The sequence below is a fragment of the Melospiza melodia genome, chromosome 4, assembly GCF_035770615.1.
Source record: "Melospiza melodia melodia isolate bMelMel2 chromosome 4, bMelMel2.pri, whole genome shotgun sequence".
NCBI lineage: Eukaryota > Metazoa > Chordata > Aves > Passeriformes > Passerellidae > Melospiza > Melospiza melodia.
The window spans coordinates 91,167,612-91,192,181 of record NC_086197.1 but is presented as its reverse complement, the minus strand read 5'-3'; the positions used below and the strand labels follow the sequence as shown (position 1 = coordinate 91,192,181).

The 24,570-nt window shown below is 39.9% G+C and overlaps 1 protein-coding gene across 2 annotated transcripts in view; it reads right to left on the bottom strand.

The window, feature by feature from the left end:
- Positions 1-24,570, bottom strand: part of RELN (reelin) — a 283,671-nt gene that overhangs the window by 123,136 nt on the left and 135,965 nt on the right. For both annotated transcript variants that reach the window (XM_063155547.1, XM_063155546.1), the window contains exons 9-10: positions 12,822-12,918; positions 9,590-9,830 (exon numbers count right to left, since the gene is read on the bottom strand). In XM_063155547.1, the coding sequence (XP_063011617.1) occupies positions 9,590-9,830; positions 12,822-12,918 (338 nt within the window). The remainder of the gene's footprint in view (positions 1-9,589; positions 9,831-12,821; positions 12,919-24,570) is intronic.

The following is a 24,570-nucleotide window of genomic DNA, read 5'->3' as shown; positions in this document are numbered from 1 at the left end:
CTGAATTTCACAAGTGTTTATTTTGTTATTCCCAAGAGGTTTGAAATGTGGAATGTACACATAATGAGTTTTAAAACTATCTGGATTAAGCTCTCCCTAAACTGGAGATCCTCTGGATTATGTAATTGCTCTTTTATGAATTTCAGATTAAATTTGTTCTCTGTTTAATTTTAATTTACATTTAAATAATGTATAAAATAAGAGGAAGTCAACTTGCTATGCAAAATTTGTAACTAAAAGGGCCAAATGAAAGCCACTTGTAGGATATTTGCCCTTGTTACCATGGAAGCATCAGCTGTAGGTCCAGAACTGAAGCACCATTCAATTTTGTTTAAAGGGGATTAAATGCACGAGGAACATTTAGTGTGTCCTTGTGCAAATTACAACACTGAAACGTTCAACTAATTTGTAAGGAAAAGTTAATTTAGAGAATAAGTTCTTTGACAAATCCGATAAACATAATTTCACAAAGTTTACTCCCAGATCATCTACATAATAGAACACAAGACACAGGCACTTGAATGAAGCCTCTTCACAACAGTTGCTGTTGCCCATTGTTTGCCACTGGAATGGGACCATCAGCCTGACATAAGTAAACTGCTGTATTCCTAAATAAACAAGCCCTGCCTGTTGCCAAATGGAAAGAAGCCAGGTTCTGTTCAGGGACTGTGGTGATCCCAAGAGACCAAAACCCAACAAATATTTTAATTTAGTCTGGCACTACCTTGTTCACTAGCTGTAATTGTTAAGCTATTGCTCTGCAAGAATAGGGCAAAATTAAAATTGGCTGGATGTATTCCTGAATCTCAGCATTCTTGGATTTACTTTCAATCCAATCTTCACTCTGAATTTGCTGTTTCTGAAGTTTTTATACTGGATAGTTATGGTATCACTGCTTTTTCCCCATTTTCAAGGCCCTGCATGGCTCATCCTCACCTACCTCCACCATTTCCCATATGCCCCATCTTTTCTTTTCCTTGACTGCCAATGCTTGTCACTACATGTGCTGGTGAGACAACCCACCTTGCAGGTCCTTGTCCATTCTCCCCACTGCTCTTGTCAAATGCCCACATGATTTCCTTCAGACATTTGCTTAGTGCTCACTTCAGCAAGCCTTATCAATGATTACACTGAAGAGTGCACTGATGACCAGGATGAGCATTCTCCCCTCCTGCAGCATTTCCTTTTACTCCCATACATTCCCAACCCCAGCTTATTCCCTGTTTTATAAATGGATGGCAATGTCCTGGCACACAGGCTCTCTTTTGGGTTTGTGGAAGGAGAGGCAGCAGTGGTACATTCCTTGATAAGGAATCTTTGATGCTACATTGGTATCACAACTACAAAAAATACACTTTCCACTCTAAAATTGCTGTTGTCTATGAATATTTTCAGTTTATTACTATAGTTCTTAGCCAAATTGTCTACAAGACCCTGCAAGTTTTACTAATTCATATGAGATTTCTACAACACATTGTGAAGACATTAGTTAATGGGAGAGAGCCCAAGCATGGTTTTAAAAACAAACTTTTGTCAAGAGCCTACCAAGCTCTTTATCCTACACTACACTTAGATTTTAGGTTCTTTTAGGAAAGCCTTGTAGGGGAATACAATATAAGTCCATTTGTTGTCATTATAGTGCAAGACTTTTATTGTCATTACATTGCAAGGGTTCCATGTTGCTAGAGTTTTGTACCTCCTTGATGTTTCTTGTAGGCAGCTTCTCCGAGCACTAACTCTTTCTTCTTCTCCCAGTAGTCAACTGACTCCAGTTCCCTCAACAAACCAATCCACTCTTTTATAACACTCTTCTTCTTGGCTACAGGTGTGGCCTGTTAAAATCAGGCCTGCTCCTAATCTTTAATAATTAACCCACCTGCAACTCTTTAAGATTACTTTCTATACTACCTTTATTTACTTATGTTGTATCCCCCTACAATACCTCTTGATCATATGAGATCCAGAGTTGTTTAAATTATGACTTCTCAAAACCATTGGTCAGCAAAAGCAGGAAAGTCAGATTTGGTGAAGCAGGCCCTTTACAAGTGGATCTCTTTAAGGTTTCATAACTAAATAAGGGCCTCAGGTGAGATCTGGGATCCTACATCATGTAATATGTCTGAACGATCTCCATTTCTCTAAAGACTTGCATGCAAGCACCGCATAAGGAGACATCAGGTACCCTCAGTGTGACCTCTTGGCCAGGAGGAGCTGGAGATCTCCAGCCCACCCTGAAATGAGAACCAGCAAAAGCCTCAAGCAGATCAGCCTCGGCCACAGCTGCAGCTAAGCACACAGGCCTGAAGATTTTTAGAAACTCAAAAGACAAATATTAGGAATGTAAACAGAAGCACTGAAGTTCATCCTAGCCAGCTTCTGTCCCTGTTGTTCGAGTCAAACTTGTGAATCAATAAATACCTCTTGGCTTTACAGTATGGGATTTCTTACTTGGAGAGTGGAACAGAGGGCAACTAAATGATACAACTGTGCCATTCGGCAAAGCATCAACAGGAAACACTAGTGTGAAATTCCTCAGTGTAACAGATTTTTGGCTGAGGTCTTGCATATCATCTTCCTGAGGTTCATTCCTGCGCTCCCATGAAAATGTTGTTCACCTCTGTGCCTTTAAAGCACTCACAGTCATCTTTACCATCATTTAATTAGCTTTTTATCAGTGACGAACACCAATGCTCTTCTTCATATTATCTCCCCTGGGCCTAATGGCCCTGATGATTCTTTCAGACAGCTGTAGCCTCACAATTTATTTTTTGGCGACATTTCTTGCATTGGAATGAATGTGTTGGGCATTTGGGCAGTGCCAGCTTGCAAAGGGCTGACGGCAGATGGAAAGAAATCTGCCCAGTATGCCTTCACCTCTACACAAGCAGAGGGCCATCAATTTCCCCCATTAAGGAGTTGTCACGCAGCCCACCCAGCTGGAGGAGCATCTCTGATAGCCAGGCTGGCTGGCGTATGCTGTTCAAATACAAAATGCACTTTAAAAAGAAACGAAAATATCGTTTGTCGGCAAATTGAAAATGCGCGGCGTTGACCGCAGCCAATTTTTTAATGACTGCAATATTTTAAGTGATTATTTTTGCCACTTCAGATTGCTCCTTAGAGAGGAGAGGTTTTTTAATTAAAATCTAGGCAATGCAAACAGATGAGATATGAGAAGCAGAGGAACAAGAAGAAAGATGAAGAAAATTAATTGAAGCAGCATTGTCAATGGAGCTGTAAATTAGATATTGTGTCTTTCTGGAAATGAGTCATGCAGGTTTTAGAAATTTTAAAATTTTGACACGATAGCAGGTACAAGGCTAGATTAAGTCCTGATAAAATCATACTTTGTATGCAATGTGTCAGTCAGCAAAGATGCAGTTACAGAATTTAGGGACAACTTCAAATTCTAAATTCTGTGAATTTGGCTGCTAATGCTCCTGGCCTGAAATTCCTTCTTTGACCAAAGTAAAGAACACAATGTGATTAGAATACCTTCCCATGAGAAAAACAGAGCTTTAGTCTTTCCTATGTGTTACATTTTTACATTATTTAACGTAGGCTATGGAACAAAAACCTTGGCTGCACAAGCAGGCAGGAGCACAGAGGGTTATAGGGCACCTTCCCTTTCCAAAACAATGGGATGAAACTCGTCCTGTGATGCAGCAAGAAACATTTCATAAAGTGTGTTTGCACTCATCATTTCCGATTGTAGACTGTTATTCAAAGGCTAATGCTCCAAGCACTTTGCCTGTTTATGAGTGATTCATATGATTTGTGTGGTTCTTGGTTTTCTAGGACATTTCATGATGTTTGTACAACATTGATTGCTCCGGCGATGACCGATTTCCTTAATGAGTCATTTAACTGGCATGATCTGAGCTATTCCTCCATGCCCTGGGAACTACTGATGTTTGGAGCACTCTGCCCTGAGCATTACCTGCTCTTCTGAAAGCAATGGTGTGCATTTACACCACTGTAAAATCAGAGTGAGAAAGAATCAAGCAAAGTGGTTTCTACTCTTTGGCATCTAATGGGTCAATTCTTGTTATTTTTATTGACGTGCATCTCACAGTGACCTGTGAAGATCAAATTCTTTCCTTCTAGGAGGCAGGAAGACCCCCTGTGCTTGGACACCAGCTCAGAGCTGATGCTGGCTCCCTGCCATCCCTCTCAACACTTCCAAGCCACAGGGAACTGGCATGGAGAAAGGTGTGGGCTCAGCCTTGCTGCCCAACATCAACTCTCAGCTGCCCAAATGACTCACAGCACTACAGCCAACCACCTGCCAGCTCTAATGAACTACTAGGCATTGTATCTAAGTATTCTTATTTTAATTACAAGTCTGTTTAATAGGGAATAAAAAAAAGGCAAGAGCAATTCCACCCATGGGCTGGGACACAAATGCCTCCTCATGGGCACAGCTCAGAATGGCCACAATCTAAAGGCAGCTGGTAGACAGGTTTTGTGCACCCTGCACTGCTTTCTTCAACTCTCCTCCCCTCTCACACTCCTCGTCCCACCCACAGAGAAGCAGGAATGTCTCTCAGATGAGGTGCAGCAGGAAGTCTGCCCATCTCTTCCCAGGAAGATGTGGCGGATAAGGGCTCCTGCGAGGCAAAGCAGCTGGCTAGAAGGCTGGGTTTGGCCCACAGAACAAATGCTGCCTTGATAAATCTTATCCAAAAAACAAAGGAATCTTGTCAGAAGAATCTATCTCTTTGTAATTTTGACCAATATAAGGTCATAGCAATTTCAGTCTGACATTTTCACACTGGCATATATAGAATATCACCTCTTGTCCTTCAAACAAATACATTCCAACTGATTTAGAATATGGAGACCTGAACACTTTTTAAAGCAAGAATTTAAAAGCAAAAGGAAAAAAAAAATCTTGTTTATTTTAGCACAAACGAACCCAAAAGATACATATATGGATCAGGATGTTTGTTTAAGAAGACTATCCAAAGCCATTTCATTAATTAACAGAGTATTCAGACATTTGTAAATATTCTCTGGAATGAGGGAGGATCAAACAGCTAAATCAGTCTTCCTTTTTGCCAGATTCCCAGGGCTGTGTGCATGTCTTCTCTTCTCAGAAACACAGAACAATGCAGGTTCAGGAAGGACTTGCAGGTCAGGGATGTGCACAGCCCTGCTCTGCTCAGGGTGTGGTAAAAGGTCACAGTGTTTTACATACAGTATTTTCAGCATATTTTCTGAGTGTGAGTGACTCTTTTGTAATGCAACTTTCCCTTCTGCTACACTGGCATGCATATCTGGGAAATGAAAAGGAACTGAACGGTGATGACCTGTTATTTAAAGGGCCTACTGAATCAGGATACTGGGATTGGAATATTTTCAGGGTTTGTTGGTCATGCCCACAGTAGTAAATAACACGGATCAGTTACCATTCCCCAGTGCTAAACACAACGTGCTCAGTGAGGCTGGCACACACCTGCCCCCATTGCCCCATCCCAAGCCAGGCTGCACACACAGAGCTCAGCACCAACAATCAGCCTCAGGTGTAGTCCCCAAACCCTGCAGACCAAACAAACCAAGCTGTCCAGCTGGATGGCAACCTCCAGCCCCCAAAGGAAGAGTGGCTGCAAATACTGTGAGACAGCAATTCTGTAACTTGATTCTTCTCAAAGATGAAAAGTGTCACTGGGTTAACACACCACCACCAGATACATTGTCCCTCTGGTGTCTGAAATGATCCATTCTGCTCTTTCCCAGTGTGGAAAAATTCCAGAGACAGGTGGTTTGGTCTCAATGTTATTGCTGTACAATCAAACATTGCAGAAACAAAAACTCGAAGGCTACTAAGGTTGTCTCCCTTCTTAAAATTAGTTTTAGAGTTTGGACGACCAATTTTGGACTAGGACAATCAGAGAAAACAAAAGAATTTCTAAATGTTGTACCTCAAAGCTCAGCAATTTCTGGTCAAACAGACAATATCAAGTGCCCAATGAAAGCTGAAATTGGTTTTCTGTTACACAGGAGTAGAGCTCCAAGGAGCATTTTTGACAGAAGTACAGCATTCTTCCATTCATTTCAGCAATCTCAACCACCAGAGCATCATCCTGACCATGCTCAGTTGTGAGGCCATGCTCATGCTCAGAGCTGTCACTGGAAATCTTGAAGCCCAGTCAGGAATTTATCCTGTTCAACACCCTTCCACACAGCCCGACACAGATAAACACATTCAGTGGATCCAATTAATCTCCTAAGGGTTGCTTGGCCTTGCTAACAGCCTCTCTCTTGCCTTTTGCTGTCTTCTTTGGAACCAAGACACACAAGCTCAATGGATTATCTCTCAGCTTGCATCCTGTCTCAGTAGCCAGGTCCAGCTGTGTCTGCAACCAGCCATGTGCTTCCAAAGGAGCTTCCAAACTGCTCCTGAGGGCAGCAGGAAATGCAAGGAAATCCCTGGGCCAAGCTCAGGCAGACTGGGAGAGGAGGAGAAACTGCTTCTCAAGCTGGGCACAGGAAAGTTCCCACAGTGTTTATTGAGAACACAGCATCCAAACCCACCAGACTGGAGTGAGTGAACACATTGCTGCAAATTTCTCAGTAATACTCTCACTGTCCACTCCAATGGTGTTATCTTCAAGGGATGTACCCTCAAAGATGAGCCAGGGACTCAGCAGGCAGCAAGGATGACACCACTCCTCTGTGAGGAGAGCATCTGCCTGTGGATGCACACTCTGCTGCGTCATTTGCTGTCAAGGACAGAGAGGGTCTAATGACCTAATCTTACATGTTAGATCCTCAAGAAATATTTTTAAGGCTAGTTTTTCTAAAATATAAATTGAGAGGGGTTGGAAGGATATGAATTGAAACTTGTATGGCACAAACAGGCTTGGGCATCAGAGAAAAGGTCTTGTGAGACTGGAATGAAGTTCAGCATTGTGACAGTGAGTATGGGAACTTCAGGCACATAGGTGAGAGTTAGAAAAGGCAGCAGGAGGCAGCAATGAAACTGCACAGAATCACAGAATATCCTGAGTTGTGTGGTGCTTACTGAGATTATCAGAGTCCAACTCTTGGCCTGCCCAGGACATCCCAAGGATTTCACCACATGCCTGAGAGGATTGTTCCAGCATTGAGCTGTGTCAGGCAGGGGCTGTGACCCCGCCCTGGGGAGCCTCTTCAGAGCCCAAACACCCTCTGGGGAAGAACCTTTTCCTCACAGCCAGCCTGCATCTCCCCTGACACTGCTTCTTGTCATTCCCTCAGACCTTATCCCTGGCCACCAGAGAGGAGATTGGTGCCTGCCCCTTTGCTTCCATGGGGAAGCTGCAGGCAGCTATGAGACCACACTTTGCTGATCCCTCAGTAAAAATGTATAGAAAAAAAATTAAATTGCTGTACAGACTTTGTGAACAAGGATCAGGACTATTTAGCAAGTTCCTGTTGTCTGGGAAGCAAAAAGACTTGTAGAAAAAAGGGAACTAGAATCATCTGTGATGGAAGCTACCCCTGTAACACTGCTTGGGTTTCTCAAATATTATTCTGTGTGCCAGTGACTTTGGCAATGATAGAGAAATCTCCTAAAGCCTTCCTCTATGCCTTACTTAATGTCATTAGCACAATCTACAAAGATTCTTACCTTTCTACTTATATAAAATATTATGTTTGTGATGAACTGAGATTAGAGGTGTTTTAAAGAAAACAATAAAAGATTTTGTAAAACGTATATAATATTCCAAATATAAAAAGCAAAAAAAAAAAGTAAAAAAATTTGTTCTTGGTGTTAGAATGGTACGACAGGTTTTATGCTGATCTGATGTAAATCTTGACCCAATTTATAGTCTTACATTTGACATAACATGAAATTCACATTGCAAAATCTGTTCAAATTATATTTGGCAAGATTGTTCCTGAAAATCTGAGGAAGACTGCAGCAAGAGCTAAAAATGAAAAGAGTGAAGGAGTGCTCTGGTGACAATACAGACACACTGCAGGGTCCCATGAAGAATTAAAGGCCTGCCTCAAACATAGCCTTAATCCAGGGTGCCTACACACACACAGCCTCAGCCTGGTGTAAGTGGCTACACAGAGGCAGAGGTCAGCTGGAAACAGGCATTTGCACATTTCACTTGTACCTGAAACAGAAGATGAGCTTGGAGGAATGTCAGGTTGGTGAAACCTCACTCATGTCACATAAAAGGCTTGACCTTGATGGGATTTCTGTCTAGAAACTCTCAGTGATCTCCAGGTTTAGGTCCTTTGTCTTTCATAAATGCCTAGCTGTGTATTGGCACAAACTAGCTGGGTTTAACTAAACAAACCCCAAAATAACCTCCCCGACCAACAACAACAACAACAACAACAAAAAATCATATAAACAGTAACAAAAGAAGACAGTTATTTGTTGAAATTTACATGTTGTTCATACATGTTTCAGAAAGAGCAAGCAGTGTTTAGGCTTGGACAACTGAGAAAAGTAACAGTGCCCGTGGTACATTAACCCTTGCTTTTCTTTCACACCTTCACATCTGTGGGCTGGATTTCAAAATCCAGAGATAAAACTGGCAAAACAACAAGTGTTAACCAATCACATAATATTCATTAAATACTATGCGATTGGATGTTATTTGATTCTAAAACCTTGTGTAAAAACTTTGCCAATGTAGTTTAAATGACCCTGCTGAAGTAAAAAAAAAAGAGTTAATAAGATGGCACTATGATTAGTAGATTAGTGGGAATATTTATGTCTTAAACTGTTAATTTGAAGCCATTTGTATCAGGTTCTGTGGGAAAAGGATGAGGCCGAAACCAAACTCTTACTGCCCTCTGTATTCAACATCTGTTTCCTGTGCAATTGCCAAAACCATTAACAGCATCATAAATGAACCCTGACATCAAAACTGCTTTTGTGAATGAAAACAGGATGAAACCAGAAAGTCATCAGCTGTTGAACTTCTGTCTGCTTTGAAACATAGACAGCAAGGATCCAACTGTTATACAAATACTGAAAAAATCTGCATGTGACGGTACTCTGTGCACAGGGATCTTGTTGGGATCTTTAGAGTTTTTCTCAAGGTAGAATGTCTTGCTGCGTCTCAAATAGCAAGACAGGATCATACTGAAAAAGAGAATCTTAAGGAGCAGCCACTACCCAAATTTGTGCTGCAATGGGGATGGGATATTCACAGACAGAAAAAGCAGGAAACCTTACTTTTTTGGGATGATTTGTGAAGTGAGTAGCTGTAGCTGAACAAGATCAAGTTAAAAAGCAGGTATGTAAAATATCTAACAGAAAGACTTGAATTATTATTTTTGAATTAGTTTCAAAAATATTGCACTGTTTTGCTGAAAGGAAGCTGTTTTTCATTTTCTGTTTCATGATCTTTGACATGACAGTATAAATGACGTTTGGTTTTGGTCATGGCAGAAAAGTTGCATTGTTTTGGAGGGCCCCAATGGGATAGAGAAAGGGTAAAAACAAAGCTAAAAGGAGTCCAATGCTAGAAGCAGATGGAGTTGCCTGAACACTCTTATGATCACAGTTTGGTTAGGTGTTACTGTCTTCTACTTACAAGAGTAATAACAACATTAAGCCATGGAAAATCAGACAGACCTTAACTGTGGCCCCAGGAAAGAAAAGCCAGTTGCCAGTATCCACAGGATCCAGATTATCTTCTAACACAACTTTTCTGTGAGCAGCATTTATGATCAGGACGTTGTCCAATGCCCAACAGGCTTCATACACATCACCAGCAAGAACATAATCCTGTTTCCACTGAAAATGGACATTCTCCCCTTTAGCATCTTCAGGAAGGTACAAGATGTGGATGATTGTGCTGATGTTGGAAGGGGCACTGAAAAACAAGGATAGGGAATTAGACCAATTTTAAGCCATAGTCAGGAACACTTTTCCCTCAATTAACACATTTTCTAGGTGTGACATGCTTGTGCTAACATCCCTGGTATGCTGATAAAGCTTCTGTGGAGATCAGAAAATATGTGCCCCGAGGCAGAGTCCCACTGTGCCAGGCAGGGCACATCCAGCCCAAACAGGCAGCCTGGCTTCAGAGAGAGTGCAAGATAAGGCAATAAACCACAGATCACTGCAGGTGTTGGGAGAGCAGGAGGATAGGAGAGAGCAGGACCACATCCATGCTCAGTGCTGGTCACAGATGGTGACTGGGAATTGTCAGCTATTTTGCAGGTATGGCCAAAAGAAAATGTTAGGGAAGCTCATTAGAAAAACTGGTCTCACAAAATTTGATTTTTCGCTTCATCAAAATAATCTGATGATTTCTGATGTCTCAGTCTCTTAAGATTTGCATGGAGCAGAATGGCTGGAGAGAAAAGCTAGGAATTTTCTCTGACAAACACATCTTTCCAATCCCATACCCCTGCTGTCAGGATAGTTCTGTGCATGGGGAGGGCCAGGTTGTCCTTCTTTCCATGTTCTGCTTCAAGAACAATACAGAAGAAACAATCCATTTGTCCTCTGTCTTGTTGCTGAAAATACAGAATGAGGGGTGGAGAGTCAGACGTGGAGCATTACTAGTGGGCAATGATCAAGGCCTTGAGCTCTTCAGAGAGCAGGGAAAGGATTGAGGTTCACCCAGAAGAAGTTGGGGATGATGGGAGGCTGGGGGAGGTGACCTCAACTGGCCACAGGGATATTCCAGACCATGTGACACCATGCTCAGTGTATAAAGTGGGGAAAGAAGGAGGGAGGGGGAATGTTTTGAGTGAGGGTGCTTGTCCCCCAGGTCACCATCACACGTGATGGGGCCCTGCTCTCCTGGAGGTGGCTGAACTCCTGCCTGCCCACGGGAAGCAGTGAAATGATTCCTTGCTTTGCTTTGCTTGTCTGCACAACTTTTGCTTTCCCTATTAAAGTGTCTCTATCTCAACTCATGAATTCTATTTTTTAGCACTCCAGTTCCCTTCCCAGTCCTGCTGGTGGGGGAGTGAGAGAGTCTGTGTGGGGCTTGGCTGCTGGGTGGGGTTAAACCTCAACAAACAGCCAGCAAGTGAATCAGCTCTGTTCAAACCTCAGGCTGCAAAGAGTTACAAAAATGAGGCTTGCAAGATGTCAGCTACTCAATGTTCTATTTGCCTTGGTAGTGATGCTTTTAAGGGTGAATAGTTTGTCAGAGACAATCCAGAGCCTTTAGTGAAAAAGGGCACCAATAGCTTCCTTTTGTAGCAGAAAATAGAGGAACACCTCTTTTAAAAGCAAAGCAAAATGCTGAAATGCAGCTGTATTTGTCCCATATTCACACCCAGACTGTGCCCTCACAGATCTCCCTGCCCTTGCTGAACATTGTGTCTGTCACCCTGCAGTGCAGCGCTGCTCTGAGGCGCTGTCCCTGCTCCCAGAGCCCACACACAGCACTGCCCTCCCCAGGGATCTCTGCCCTCCCTCCCAGGAGCCCAGAGCTGACATCCCACCCACAAAATACAACACCTCCCCTTCATTCTCCTGTCCCGTCTCCTCCCAGTTCTCCCAGTGTTCCCTGGAGCTGCGTGTGCAATCTGCTGAGGCACATTCAAATAACGCTGCAATTCACAGGGAGCACAGGAGCAACGAGCATCCTTCCATAATTCATCCTCTCCCCTTCGCACGACATTGCTCTATTGACCTATTTTCTACTGCTGGCTCCGGGAACAAAGTTGAGGAAAGAGAGGTCAAACTGCATGCACATTAACTTCAGAAAAAAATTTGGTCTCAAGGGTTTCTGTTTGCATCCTCACAACTCTCAAGTTTGCCGGCTTGCAGAGCTATGAGAGCAACTGAGCTGATGTTATGGACTAGGTGTGTAATTTTGCATCAATGTGAGAAAAATGGAATGCGTTGTGTGGTTACTCTGAGGCAACTCCAGTGCCTGCAGTGAATGACTCTTGCTTTATATTTTTCTGAGATAAGAATTAGCACCACTTGTTTTACTAAAGTTTACGGGTTTTTTTCAATGAAATTGTAGTTCCACTCCCTCAAGGAGTTGGAGGATGAGATACTGAAATACACAACCTTCCAGCTAGAGTTTTGCTTCTTCATCAGAAATTAAGGATCCTTTTGCTCTGTAATTTGCCTCAAAGGACTGAAAACAGGCTCAAGCAAGTCAGTTGTACAGCAGTGACACTGAAGGGATGCAGGAAGGCACACTGAGATGCCATGAGTACATTATATATAAATAACAGCTTTTTCTTCCCCAGTTGCATAATTATGTTTCTATGCTGTTGCACAAAATGCCTTTCCTACTATTACTTAATAAGATATGCTGTCTTAGAAAAATCCATCTTTGACACTGGCTCTCTTTAAAGGTGTGGATATTGTGATAAAAAGATTTAAATTTTCCATTCATAATCCTTTGCATTTTCATATATGCCAGTTGGTTTAAAAGCAAGGCACTATTTGTCATAATCTTGTTATCACAAGCGTGTTAAGAATCAAATGTTCATATCAAACTATAAAATGTTTTTATTGAACATTTTAATCTTCCAAAGTAGAAACTTGAAATATTATAAAATATGTCCCTTGCTGATATTAAAAATGGTGCTAAAATGCAAAAAGTCATCAAAGTTTTGTTTTTTCAGGCACTTGATCCTGCTGGTTATTGGAGTTGGATTTTAAGTGTGAATGATTCTCTTGCTCACTTCCCATGTAGCCAATGGATGAATTTGTGATTTACCAAACCTGGTGGCAGTTCTGCAATTAGCCAGGAATTTCACCCCTCATCTTTTGTATGAACAAGCAGAACTGAAAAGTTAACAAATAAGTTTTGAAAGAGCCAGGTTTAAACACCACCTGCTCAGCTGGAAAACATGAAAATTACTAAAGAGCTGTAACCAACCTAATTTTCTCCAGCTGAGTCCAATCTGCAGAGCTGTTCTTGCTGTAGGACACCGTGATGCTGGGATCTGAGTAACTGAAGCGACACGAGCCCGATCCTGGGGAAGCAATGAAATGAGGAGTGTTACCACACAATGAAGCAGAAATGATTCTCCAATAACCACAGTTGCTGACTGTGCCTTTGTCACCTTATCACTTCTGCCCATTTTAAAGTGCTTTGATTGATGATGAAATTTCCTGTGATCTGTTGCTGAAAGTAAACACAAAATAATGCATGCTTTATGAGTCAGAAATAAAGTAGAAATGATAAATCACAGCAGTGCCATGTAATCTCTGCAAATTTCCCAGGGGAAGCCAAGTAAATTACTTAACACCCCCAACTGCAGGAAAAAACCCACCAGCTAATGTTTAAACAAAACCTTCTTAATCGAGAATAATCCACGTAGCAGAATTCACAGGGAAAATAGTAAAAGACTGTTTTTCATATTACTGTATAAATAAAGTCTAGAAATAAAAATACAGCGAGAGGAAAATATATACAGAATTATTTGAGCCCAGAGCAAATGTGATTTAGGTATTTAAAAGAAAAAAGATATTACAAAATTAGTTATTTTAAGGTTGCCTGGAGGAAATTAAATTAAGAAATCATCCAGTATACTCCCTAGATCCTATAATTAATAACAAACACTTGATGCTGATCTGGGAATATCAGAACACTTTACAAAAATGAACTAATTAAGCCTTATGGCACCCCTGCAAGGTAGGGTAATATATTTACTTTTGATTTATAAAAGGGTGCCTTCTGGGTGTTGTCACAAAAGATGAGCTTAACAATTAATACATGGGGCAGTCAAAATAAGATGAAAACAAGATTGAGAAGTTCATCCCAGAAAACAAGATAAACAACCTGGGCTGTAATTAAACACACTAAAAATGCTATTTTTCCTCAGACACCAGATAATTCATCCATCTCAGAAAATGTGATGCTCAGTGAAACAGACACATCCTAGCCTTTGCTCCAAAGACACAATGTCATAAGCAGGTGAGATTGAAAGCAGCAGACATCATGTACTTGCCATTTTTAAGAGAAGCAGCTCTCTATGAAACAGCATCTCTGATGCCATCAGGATACTACTGAGTGAGTACCACAGCTTTGCTCACACTACAAATATGTATTATCTGTGCCACAAGTAGTATGTTATACTAATGTGTGTCTCAGATTCATTCAATCACACTGAAAGTTGTGTAAATACATATTTTAATATATGTATAAATGTATATACACGCTGCTGACAGTAAAATAGTATCATTTTGCAACCCGGGGTGCTTATTTTTGTAAAAGAAATAAATGGCCTGATTAAAAAGGTGTTAACCACTTGTACAAGAGAACAACTTACACATTTTAATGGGAACATATGTCATTAAGCACAAAGCTTGCAGCCCCAACTCCCCTGAGGCAGTTCACATTCACAGCTCTCAGCCCTACAGAGCTGCTTTTCTACTCTGAGACACACACCACAAACCTATACAGGGGAAAAGCTATTCCAAAACATGGGGTGAAGTCCTGTGTCTAAAATGTTCTCTGATACAACTAGATTCCTGGGAATTATCCAAGTTGTTTTCCTGTGTCTTTCACTAATGTTAAATTGCAAATGGAGTAACAGATACTTCCTCGCCACTACAGCTGCATGTGGCGTGTTCAGCTGGTCTGACACGTATTCTTGCTGTAAAGAGGCACAGAATAATTAATATTGCAAAGGCAGCAGGACTTTGAATTACCAGCCATGTATCCAAAATGACTACAAAGCAACTGTCTGGTTATATTTTACTGACAAGGCATTTTATTTCTATCATATTAAAACCAAATGATGTCAGGAAAAGCCTTTGCGTTTCATATTTGCCCATCTGCTGGGATGGTCTACTTTACTGAGCAACATCTGCTGCCACTTCCTACTTCTGTGGAATTTAGGAGTTCCAACCCTTAATCACATTTGTTCATTTTATTTTAGAGGAATCCAGTTCAAAAATCAGGGAACTACAGCCAGCTTGATGTCTTTGGCCAGTCAGAGGCTGTGAGGTAAAACAGCAACATATTGAGTTTTATGTCAGCAGAAATTAAAATAACATAAACAGTAAAAATAAGCAGCAATATAGACTTTATAACATGTGCCATTCCAGTTAGTGTTACAATCAACTTTTGGTACAGCGCTTTTAACAAAGTGAAGTTGAAATGTCCTGCTTAAAAATGGGAAAGGGCCAGATTTGCTGCACAATCAATGTGAAAAATGTTGTCTGCTAGATCTGAACACCCTCAACTATGCAATGAGGACTTTTAAGCTGTTGCTTAAAAGAAATGGGGCCACTCAGAGATGGCTTTGCAAGGTAGGTGTGGTATTTCACTTTTGATACTGGAAAAAGAGTAGTGGAGACAATAAGAAAAGGAGAGACAAATGCTGGGGTTTATTATTATTTTAACCATCAGGGTGGATTGTATTAAGATTAAAGATAGTTTGGGAAAGTCTTCAAGAAGCAATCACTGACTGTGATGACAAATGTGTTTTTATCAGTGTTTAAAGCCTCTTTTTGTATGTTCTTGACTCAAAATAATAAGATGTTGAGATCATTTTTCATGTACCTATCTAATTCTCCAAAACTTAAACTGACAAAAAAATTAAAAATTATTGATCTGGTACTTGAACCTTTTACAAAACTAATACACATCCTAGTTTACATTAGGAATTTCTCCCCAAGAAAAGGGAGGAGGGTGAACATGCAATTGCACTACAGGACAGGGCTTACTGAGATGGTCTTGTGAGTCCTGCCTCCTTTCAATATCATTTTCAATATTACTTTCAATATTACTATTACTTAGTGCTATGGCTGTTAGTCCCTATCACTCTTGTTTCAGTAATCCTAAACTAGGATTATTTAAAATAGAAATCTGCTTTTTGGATGCTTGCCTCTACCTCGACCAGCAAAGCTGTATTCTGACTTTCTGAACAAAAATATGATCAGGACTCAAGTAATAACATCACAGGAATTGGGGCCAATTCAGCTCAGGAGGGAGGTGTCCTTCCCACAGCTCCCAGAGATGGCAATAAACAGTTTGTCAGCTCTGAGCACAGAAGCAGGAGCAGGATATCATGCCATAAATATTCACACCTTCCTGTCCTCTGAAGGAAAAGTTGTACATAAAACCTTTTGAATGAGATTAGGTTTGGTTTGCTTTCAATCAGGAAAGCCCAGGATTTGAATTAGCCCTGAAAATGAGTAGCAAAACCTGCACAATCATTACTGTAAACAAGTCTGTGTTAGTAAGCTACTGCATTAGAGAAAAAATGCTGTTTATTCCTTAAGATGAGTATGTCACAGCAAGATTGATGCCTTGGTGAGGTTATTGCTAGATAAATCTGGCTAAGAGTTAGGATTATACTTTCAATGTTAAGGGCTTGCGTGTGTAATTACCTATTGGGAACAGGGGGCACCCCAAACCATCCCCCAATAAATAGTCAAATTTTTTCTTCACATATATACAAGGCAAGATTGTCCTAGTGTTTCAGGAACAAAGTATTTTCTTCCTTTGGAGTTATTTTACTCCTTTTGATAGACTTTAATCTGATGTTCACAGACTTCCAAAACTTCCAGAGAAAAGCTAGAGTAGAGACAACCTTCATGGATTTAATTTTAAATGATACATTTGAAGCTCAAACAGCAATTTTGTCTGTTATCAAAAACTATGAGCAGCTTCTGTTATAAAACCCAGCCATTTCCATATACTGAATATTCTGAAACACTAATTTATTTGCCTGGTGCTTCACATGTTTGGATTTTTTTCCTAAGCCAAATTTCAATAAAACAAAATTTTCTTATAGTTGAGTCCAGGCACTGATGCTAATAGAAGAGGGTTTTGACTGGCAGACTATGGGATTGCTAAATATGTCCTGATGACTGCTTTGTTAATTCTGCTTAGCTAAATAGGAAAGAATAGAAAAGTGAAACAAAAATCTGTTTCTCAATTTTTTTGCTTCTTGTTTCACAGGACAGGTAACGCATAGCCAGGACCTGACAAGCACTGACCACTTTCAGCCTATCCAACTGAAATAGTCATGGGTTTTTTGTATTTTTTAATTATAGGTCTTCTTAAGGTGATTTTGGCCATCTAAAATACTGGTGAATATTTTAGCTACCTTATTTTTTTAAGTGCCATGAAGGGAGCAGCTCTGAGAGTGTAGTATTTCAGGAGAGATGTTATGAAGGCACCACATATCAGCTGCTTGTATCCAGATATTCAGTTATTTGCATCCAGGCTGACAATGGCAGGCAAAATTAATTCTCACTACGGCTTTGCCTCCAGCTGTGTCAGATTTACAGAAACCCAAGCCATGCAGCTGTTGGTCTCTAAGATCTCTTAACAACATTGATCAGAGCTGGTGTTTTGCTGAGATAAAACTGGGTGCCATCTGCAAGGGAAGCAATATTTTGCTCCTTATAGAGTGTGATGTCCTCTGCCTCTTGACAACTCCTTGATAGCTCCTGTGAGTGCTTCTGTGGATAAGCAGATGAGATATCTAATGCTGCCTTTAAGGAGAGTCAGTCTAATGGGAACTGGAAAGATTCATAAAAAATTGTGCAGAAGGGCTCAAATTCAGAAGGGTTCAACAGCATTCAGACTCCTGAGTGCAATCTGGAAAAAAAAAAGGGCACTGGGAAGAATCCCTTATATCTAATGCTACAAGATTACATTTATTAATTTTGTTAATGGGATGAATAATGATTAGTGTTTGCTAAGGATTATAATTTTGTGATATCACTTGAATTAAGCCAAACTGGATAATATAAATGACTAGTGGTCAAATCTGGCTGGCTTGCTAATAATTTTTTCCAAAGTAATGAACCATACAGTTAGGTATAATGAATGGGTCCATGGGTTCTGATAATTTTAGGTGTGTGTTTATATAGGCTTTTGATCAAGAAGAAGATGGTTTATACCATTTTAAAATACAGAATATTTAGTGCTGGATATACAAGATGCACTGATAGAAAAATATCTGATGCACTGTTCATTCCATTCTGTTTCTGAAAATTTTCTCAAGAGAAGGTCACAAGAGCACTTTTCTTTTTCTCTGAAGTCACAACTTTGAATTTAGTTATGAATATGATTTTTAACGATGACATTTTAGATCTTTAGACTTTTTAAACAGCTTTTCCTTATTTGTAGAGTGAATTCAGAATACAAAGAGGTATTTTGAGTGTAAAAAATATTCAAATTAAAAACGGTAAGAACTGCATTGTATTTTGTAATCATTGTCTATCTGTTCATGGAAACAAATAATTTTATTGCTGGCTGCTTTTCTTTCCCCTGTGGGAAAAGGATTTTGACTGTCTGTAGTTTTGTATGTGTTCTGATAAACAATCTGAAACAAATATCTGGCACTAGGAAACAAATGCCAATGGTGCTTGCCTTTCATAAAAATCACATCTACTTTAGCATTAGTGAGAATTATGAATTTTGTAATATAAAGTCTCAGCTATTTATTTTCTGCAGGTTTCTGAGAGCAGCTAATTTTTGTTCCACTAGCAGATTTAGGCTGTTGTTCAATTTCAGAAATGCTGGGTAGTTATTTACATCTAAATAAAACTAAAGGATTGACGAGCAGGCTAAAAGCCACCACTGTAAAATTGTAAAAGATGAGGAGAAGAATAATTAGTAAATACACTTGAGAAAATCAATCAGAATAACTTCCTAAATGAAGTCCTAAAAGGTAATCTGAGGCTAAACCCGAGGAGGATGGGGCTCTGAGCAGGCTGTCCTTGCCCAGGTGTGATGCTGGTGGGAGCATGGAGCAGGTGATCACCCACGGGTCCCTTCCCATCCACCTCCTGCCAGGATTCCCAATAACAGCAAATGTGCTTTTCATGAATTAATGCAGCTCATTTCCTGTAGATGAGAAGTCTGAGGAAATACTTATCTGGTTCAACTTCCTCCTAGTCTATTTATATTCAGAGATCTGATGTGCTTCCTGCACTCACACAAATTTGTTCTCTTTTAATGAACAAGCTCGGATCACAATTCATATTGCTTTTGGTGCTGAGAACATTAAGGAGAGAAAAATAAGCCAAACAGAAAGCTGTATTTCCCTCATGCCAGTGTCCAATTTATTCTGATGTAAAGCTATTTATAGTGTCTCTTTCTGAGATACAACCAGCAGGTATGTGCTTGGGTAATAAGCCTGTTGCCAAAGAAATAATTACACGATGCTAAATTAATCATGCTTTTAAGTGCACCAACATCACATAACAAAACACCTTGCTGAAGGCAAAGTTAGCAAACTTGCCCAGACCTGGCTGAAATGGACACCCAGGAACTGTAGCTACTGAAATAGCAGCATCATTAATGCTCCCAAAACACTTGCAGTTGCTCTTGGATGTCTGACAAAATAGTAACCCCCGTGTTCAGGGAGCATTTTCTACTGGGGTACCCACATTCTACCATTCAGCATTATTGCCATTAAAGAGTTAATGTCACATTATGCAGAGGTCCCTTAAGAGAGGGTGACCTCTCAATGGAGCTGGGCAAAATATAAATGATAACATGTGAAAGTAGTTCAGTGGTACACTTACACATATCACTAAATAGAAAGAGATGCTTTGTGTAACTGTGTTTAGCAGCCAGCTATGAAGGTCAATAATCAAGCAAATGAGCACCATAAGGTGTTGGAAAAGGTATTAAAATACTGCAGGAAAATACATGAAGTTTTATTTAGATCCCTACAGCCAGTCCAGTCTAGAGGCAGTGGAAAACACACATTGGTCCCAAGAACCAATGTAAAAGGAGCTGTCTTAAATATACAGATATGAAAGTCCTTTCCTTGGCTGCATTAGGGAAATTCTCTGGCACCAAGAAAATCTGTGAAATAATTTTTCTCAAGACAGCTCTGCACTGAGGTGTCTCTCTTTTCTGAAAACTGGTAAAACAGATTGCCTGCCTTTAAATGCCTTCAAATGCCTGCCTTTACCTATGCAGGTGGAAAATAATTAGCTTGGAAAAAACTGTTTTTCACAATTCCTGGCGGGCTTTTCTATTTTTATCTGCTTTTATTTTTCAGTCCCTCACCCACTGGAGGAACAGCCAGGACTGTTTTGCTGTGCTGGGGTCTTCTCAGTCCCCCCCCCCGCCCTGGGAACTACAGATGCTTTGTTGTTTAATTAAAAAATGGACCTTTTTAATCATACAAAAGTGTTATCTGTGTACAATAATATAAGCAGGATTAAGATGAGTCTGTCTGTAATCCAGCATTTATTATTTGCAGTGACCAATTCCATAATGGCCCACGTTTGGCTGCAAGATGGTGGCACAGCCACCTGCCCTGGATCTGAATCCTGAGGCTCTTCATCTTTAATGCTTTTCTCCAGGTAGTAAATCTTTAACGCTCACATTTTAATTCCCAACAGTGGCTGAGAAACCCTGGTACAGAAGTAATAAAGACAATATTTCATTGTAACCTTGGGCTAGCCAAAACAACACAAATCATTTTGCCCCAAGGCCATTAAAATGTCTTTCAAATACAGCATCAACTTTAAACCCTGGTTTCAATCTAGATAGTACCTAGGCAGCCCCTCTTGTAAACCTCAGTGAAATAAATAAACACCACCAAACATTTCCACCTGCTATGTGAGGAGTACTTGATGATATTACTTACCTGTCTTATTCCTTCACATCAGATGTAATATATAACCTATGCATCAACACAAACAGCTTTTCCACCAGAAAAGGGAAATTAGTAGGTTTCATGTCAGACATTAGCAAATGGCAATTTGGGTAGCCAAGCAAAAAACAAAAACAACAACAAAGAAAAAAAAACAAACACCACCAAAATAACCACATTGTTTTATTGGGAGAGAATGGGAAATGAAGCAAGTAGAAGAAATGCAGAATGGTGAATGACACCAATTTCAGTATTGAGTTATGCTGTATTAAATTCTCAGGCTTTTCCAAAATGTATAGGAAAGAAATTAGGACAAAACAACCTGGGGGTTCAAATATTTTTAATGCTGTGCTCTTGTTGCTCAGAAGGTACAGAATCTAACTCCAGTAACAATGAATCTGTGGCCAGCAGAACTGCCCCTCCCTGCTGGTACCACTATGAACACAGCTGTGTGGATGTGCCACCCCTGCACAGGAAACCTGGAAGGCACTGGAGAAACAAAATTTGTGTGACTGAGGGAAATCCTCCATGCAGGTGACTGAAGCAAGGGAGGTGGCTCAACATACCTGAAACATTTGGGACCACAGCTGGCTCTATGAGGTTTTTTGGTGTTCAGATAACAAGAGTGATGGATTTACACAATCAAGTGCTCCTCCATGCTAAATTCAGAAGGGATTTATTTTTCACTGTGGTATTTCTCTAGAGATGTGTGAGTGAATTTTCCTAGCAAATCTGAAGGAAATCTCTATCCAGTTATGCTGAGGCTGTCCCACAAAATTATTGCTATTATGGCATTTGTCAGTCATCCAATAGCTTCTGCTAATTATAAAACTGACTAAACAGAAATGGAAATTAAGAGAAAATGATCAGCAGTGGTTCCTTTCAGCCAAAGCTGAGACCTACATAGCAAAACATGTTTGGAAATGTTCTGTTGAGGAGTCTGAATTCAAGCAGAGGATAAACAGCATAAAAACACTACTGTCAATATAGCAGCTGCCACCAGATCTGAATTAAAACATGATAAGAACATAAATGATAAATGTCTCCAGACTGTCACATGAGGCCAAATGTAATCATCATTGTCCTCATGGCTGAGCCAAAATGGAATTGGGGTATTTCTGGTGGGAAGCAGAAGGGATCATCACCCCATGCACATCTCTGCAGAGTCCTCCAGATGCTGCTCTAGGGGACAGCCCTAGCAGTGAGAAACTGCTGTTTGCTCCACAGAAAGACATGGAGCTCAGTGAATCGGCTGCACTATTTATTTTTGGATGATTATTTTTTGCTCATCATGATCTTCTATTTGCTGAGGTTAATAGAGAAGTAAATGTGAGTTCTGAAGCACAGAGTCCTATCAGGTAAGGACTAATCCAAAGGGCACATTCAACAATTCTAATGATGGTGCTAGTGATATAATAATAATAACAGTAATAATGATAATCTGTAGATTGAGCACACATCAAGGTAAAATAGTGTTTCCATTATCTACATAATAAAATAAATTGTATAGTTTAATTCTGCAAGACTACACTGGTAACAAAGGCAAATTGCTGCTACAAATGATAAGTGGAATAAATAAGCATTTAAGGAAAAAATTGCATTTCACATTGTAAAGGCGATGAACACTATCCATGCTTTGTCTTCAACAACCATCACCAAGACCATTAGGCCATGGATTTTTCTGAGTAAAACAGTTTTCACATGGATCCTCATGACCTTGGTAATTCAGGGAGAGAAATAAAGTCTGCTGCTAATGATTCACTAACCTGATGTCTTAGGGTGAAGCAGCACATGACATGGAAATCCTTTAGGAATCATTATGTCAAAGATCTGCATCCAAATCAGTGACCCTTACTCATAAACTAATTAAAAGCAACCAATAGCAGATTTTAAATAGTTTTCTGAATTACAGTCACAGAGGACTGTGAAATCAGCAGCATTAAAAACAGACTGTAAATAAACTAAGCCAGATAGAAATGTGCATTGCACATCCACCTCACCACTTAAAAAACATGACAGTATAAATGTAAAGGCACCACAGGTAATACAATTACTCTGCAGTTAAGTACAACTGATGGTCTGATGGGTTTTAAAAGCTCAGGAAATTTGAAGAGAAGACAGGGGTGATTACTCAACCAGAAAATAAAGTTGCAAGAGTAGAAAGTGTGTTGAACAAGATTGGGGAAATTATTACTTCTGTTACTGGTTTAAGTGATTATACTGCAAGATTGCCAATGAAATATTTATGTATGTAAAAGCAGAGAGTTTGGCATTTTATTTCCTTTGGAGGAAGATAGAAAATGGGGAAAAAGTGGGTACTATAGAATGAAAATCACCCCTAGCAACATCTTTGCACCCTGAATTACTAAAAAGTCCTGAATAGTTGAATACCAATAGTAATATTTCTAAATAATATGTTAACCACATTAAAACCAATAGCCATATACATTTACCCTTACTATAGGGTTCCATTAGAAAGCTATTAAGGGACATTGATAAATTTCTGGCAGGTATTGTTGGTGATTGGAATAGATTAATTTAATACATGTGGAACCCTCTATGGAATACTTGTCAAATGCTTAATCAACAATTAACTTGGTCAAATAATTTGGAACGATGGAAGGTGCAATAGATGTCAGAGAAGTGACTGGATGATGTTAAAGCTAACAACAATCTATAACTCTTGGCCAGCCCTGAAATAGTTGGGTGGCTGCTCATTGTCAGTCCCTTCCAACTGAAATGGTCCTATTCTATTCTATCCCACAAGCACAGGGAAAAAAGGGCCATTCTTAATCTGCAAGTAAGATCCAAATGCTTGTGGTTCCAGACCAGTGAGCAAATCACCACATGAGTGACCCATCTTCTGGATAATATCTACTGGGATTTTCCTGAGAGGACAAACAGAGTCCATCTGGCAAAATCACAAAGCACTCTCACAGATTAAAGCCTGATGCTAAAACCTCACTGAAAACTGTTTTTGCTGAAGGTTGATGTGCTAGATTTTATTCATGTCAAGTCTTTTCTTTAGCAATAGCTAAGGCATTAAGCATATGATCCATGCAGTGAAGATGCCTAAAGAATTTCCAGTGCCAAAGCCTGGCAGCCTTCAGGCACCGGAGATCACCTGTGCCAATGCCTCTCCAAGTCCTCCTGTTAATGCCAAATAATGATCTCAGAGAGAAACCCTTCCTTGCCAGCTCTGTGGTATTCTCAGGGTCCACCAAAAGTGTAGGGACAGGTTTTATTATTTTATTTTTTGCAGGAAAAGTATTTTGCATCATATTGAGAGTCTTGTAAGAGGTTCCATTTGTCAAGATAAGCATATACACCAATATTACACATATGAAGTGACCATAACTCAGGTCACTCATAATCAATTAGGGAAAGATGGTTTATGATTGCAAACAGCTTTTAAATCCTGCAGGTGACCTATTTGCCATACAAAGGTAGTTTTGAAGGGAACTGAAAATAAGGATTAATGGTTGATTCAAAGTAAATCCTAACAGATTAGGGAACCCAACTTTTGCAAAAGTGTGTTGTAATAATATTTTGAAAGGGAGAGGCCAAATCCAAGCTTTATCTCCAAATAAAGCAAAAAGCTTTTGAACCTGTGTCTATTTCTTTGTTTGCAAGACTAATGGCTTGATCCTTGAGACACAGAGCTGAACTGCCAAATGTTTCTTATATTTGAAGGTGTATTCCTTCTCAGAAGATAAAAAACCCTTTCTCCCAGAAACCAATTTTGGTTTAATGTAAAATAATAGGAAGGTTAGATTTCTTTTTGAAAATTAGGGGGGAAGAAGAGTTGCTAATTTGCTCTAGTAATGACAGAGGATCTCTGTGACAATGACATGAAAGTTGAAGGGAAAGCAATTTTAAGGTAGGACTGTGCTTTACAAATATTAAGTATTTACCCAGTATATGATACTGACAAAGTCATCCTCTTTTCAGAGAAATGTGAAGGAATTTTCATAGCAAAGCTGAAAAATGGGAGGTTTCCCTACCAAGCTATTCTCATTTCCAAATACTGCTAAACAGCCAGAA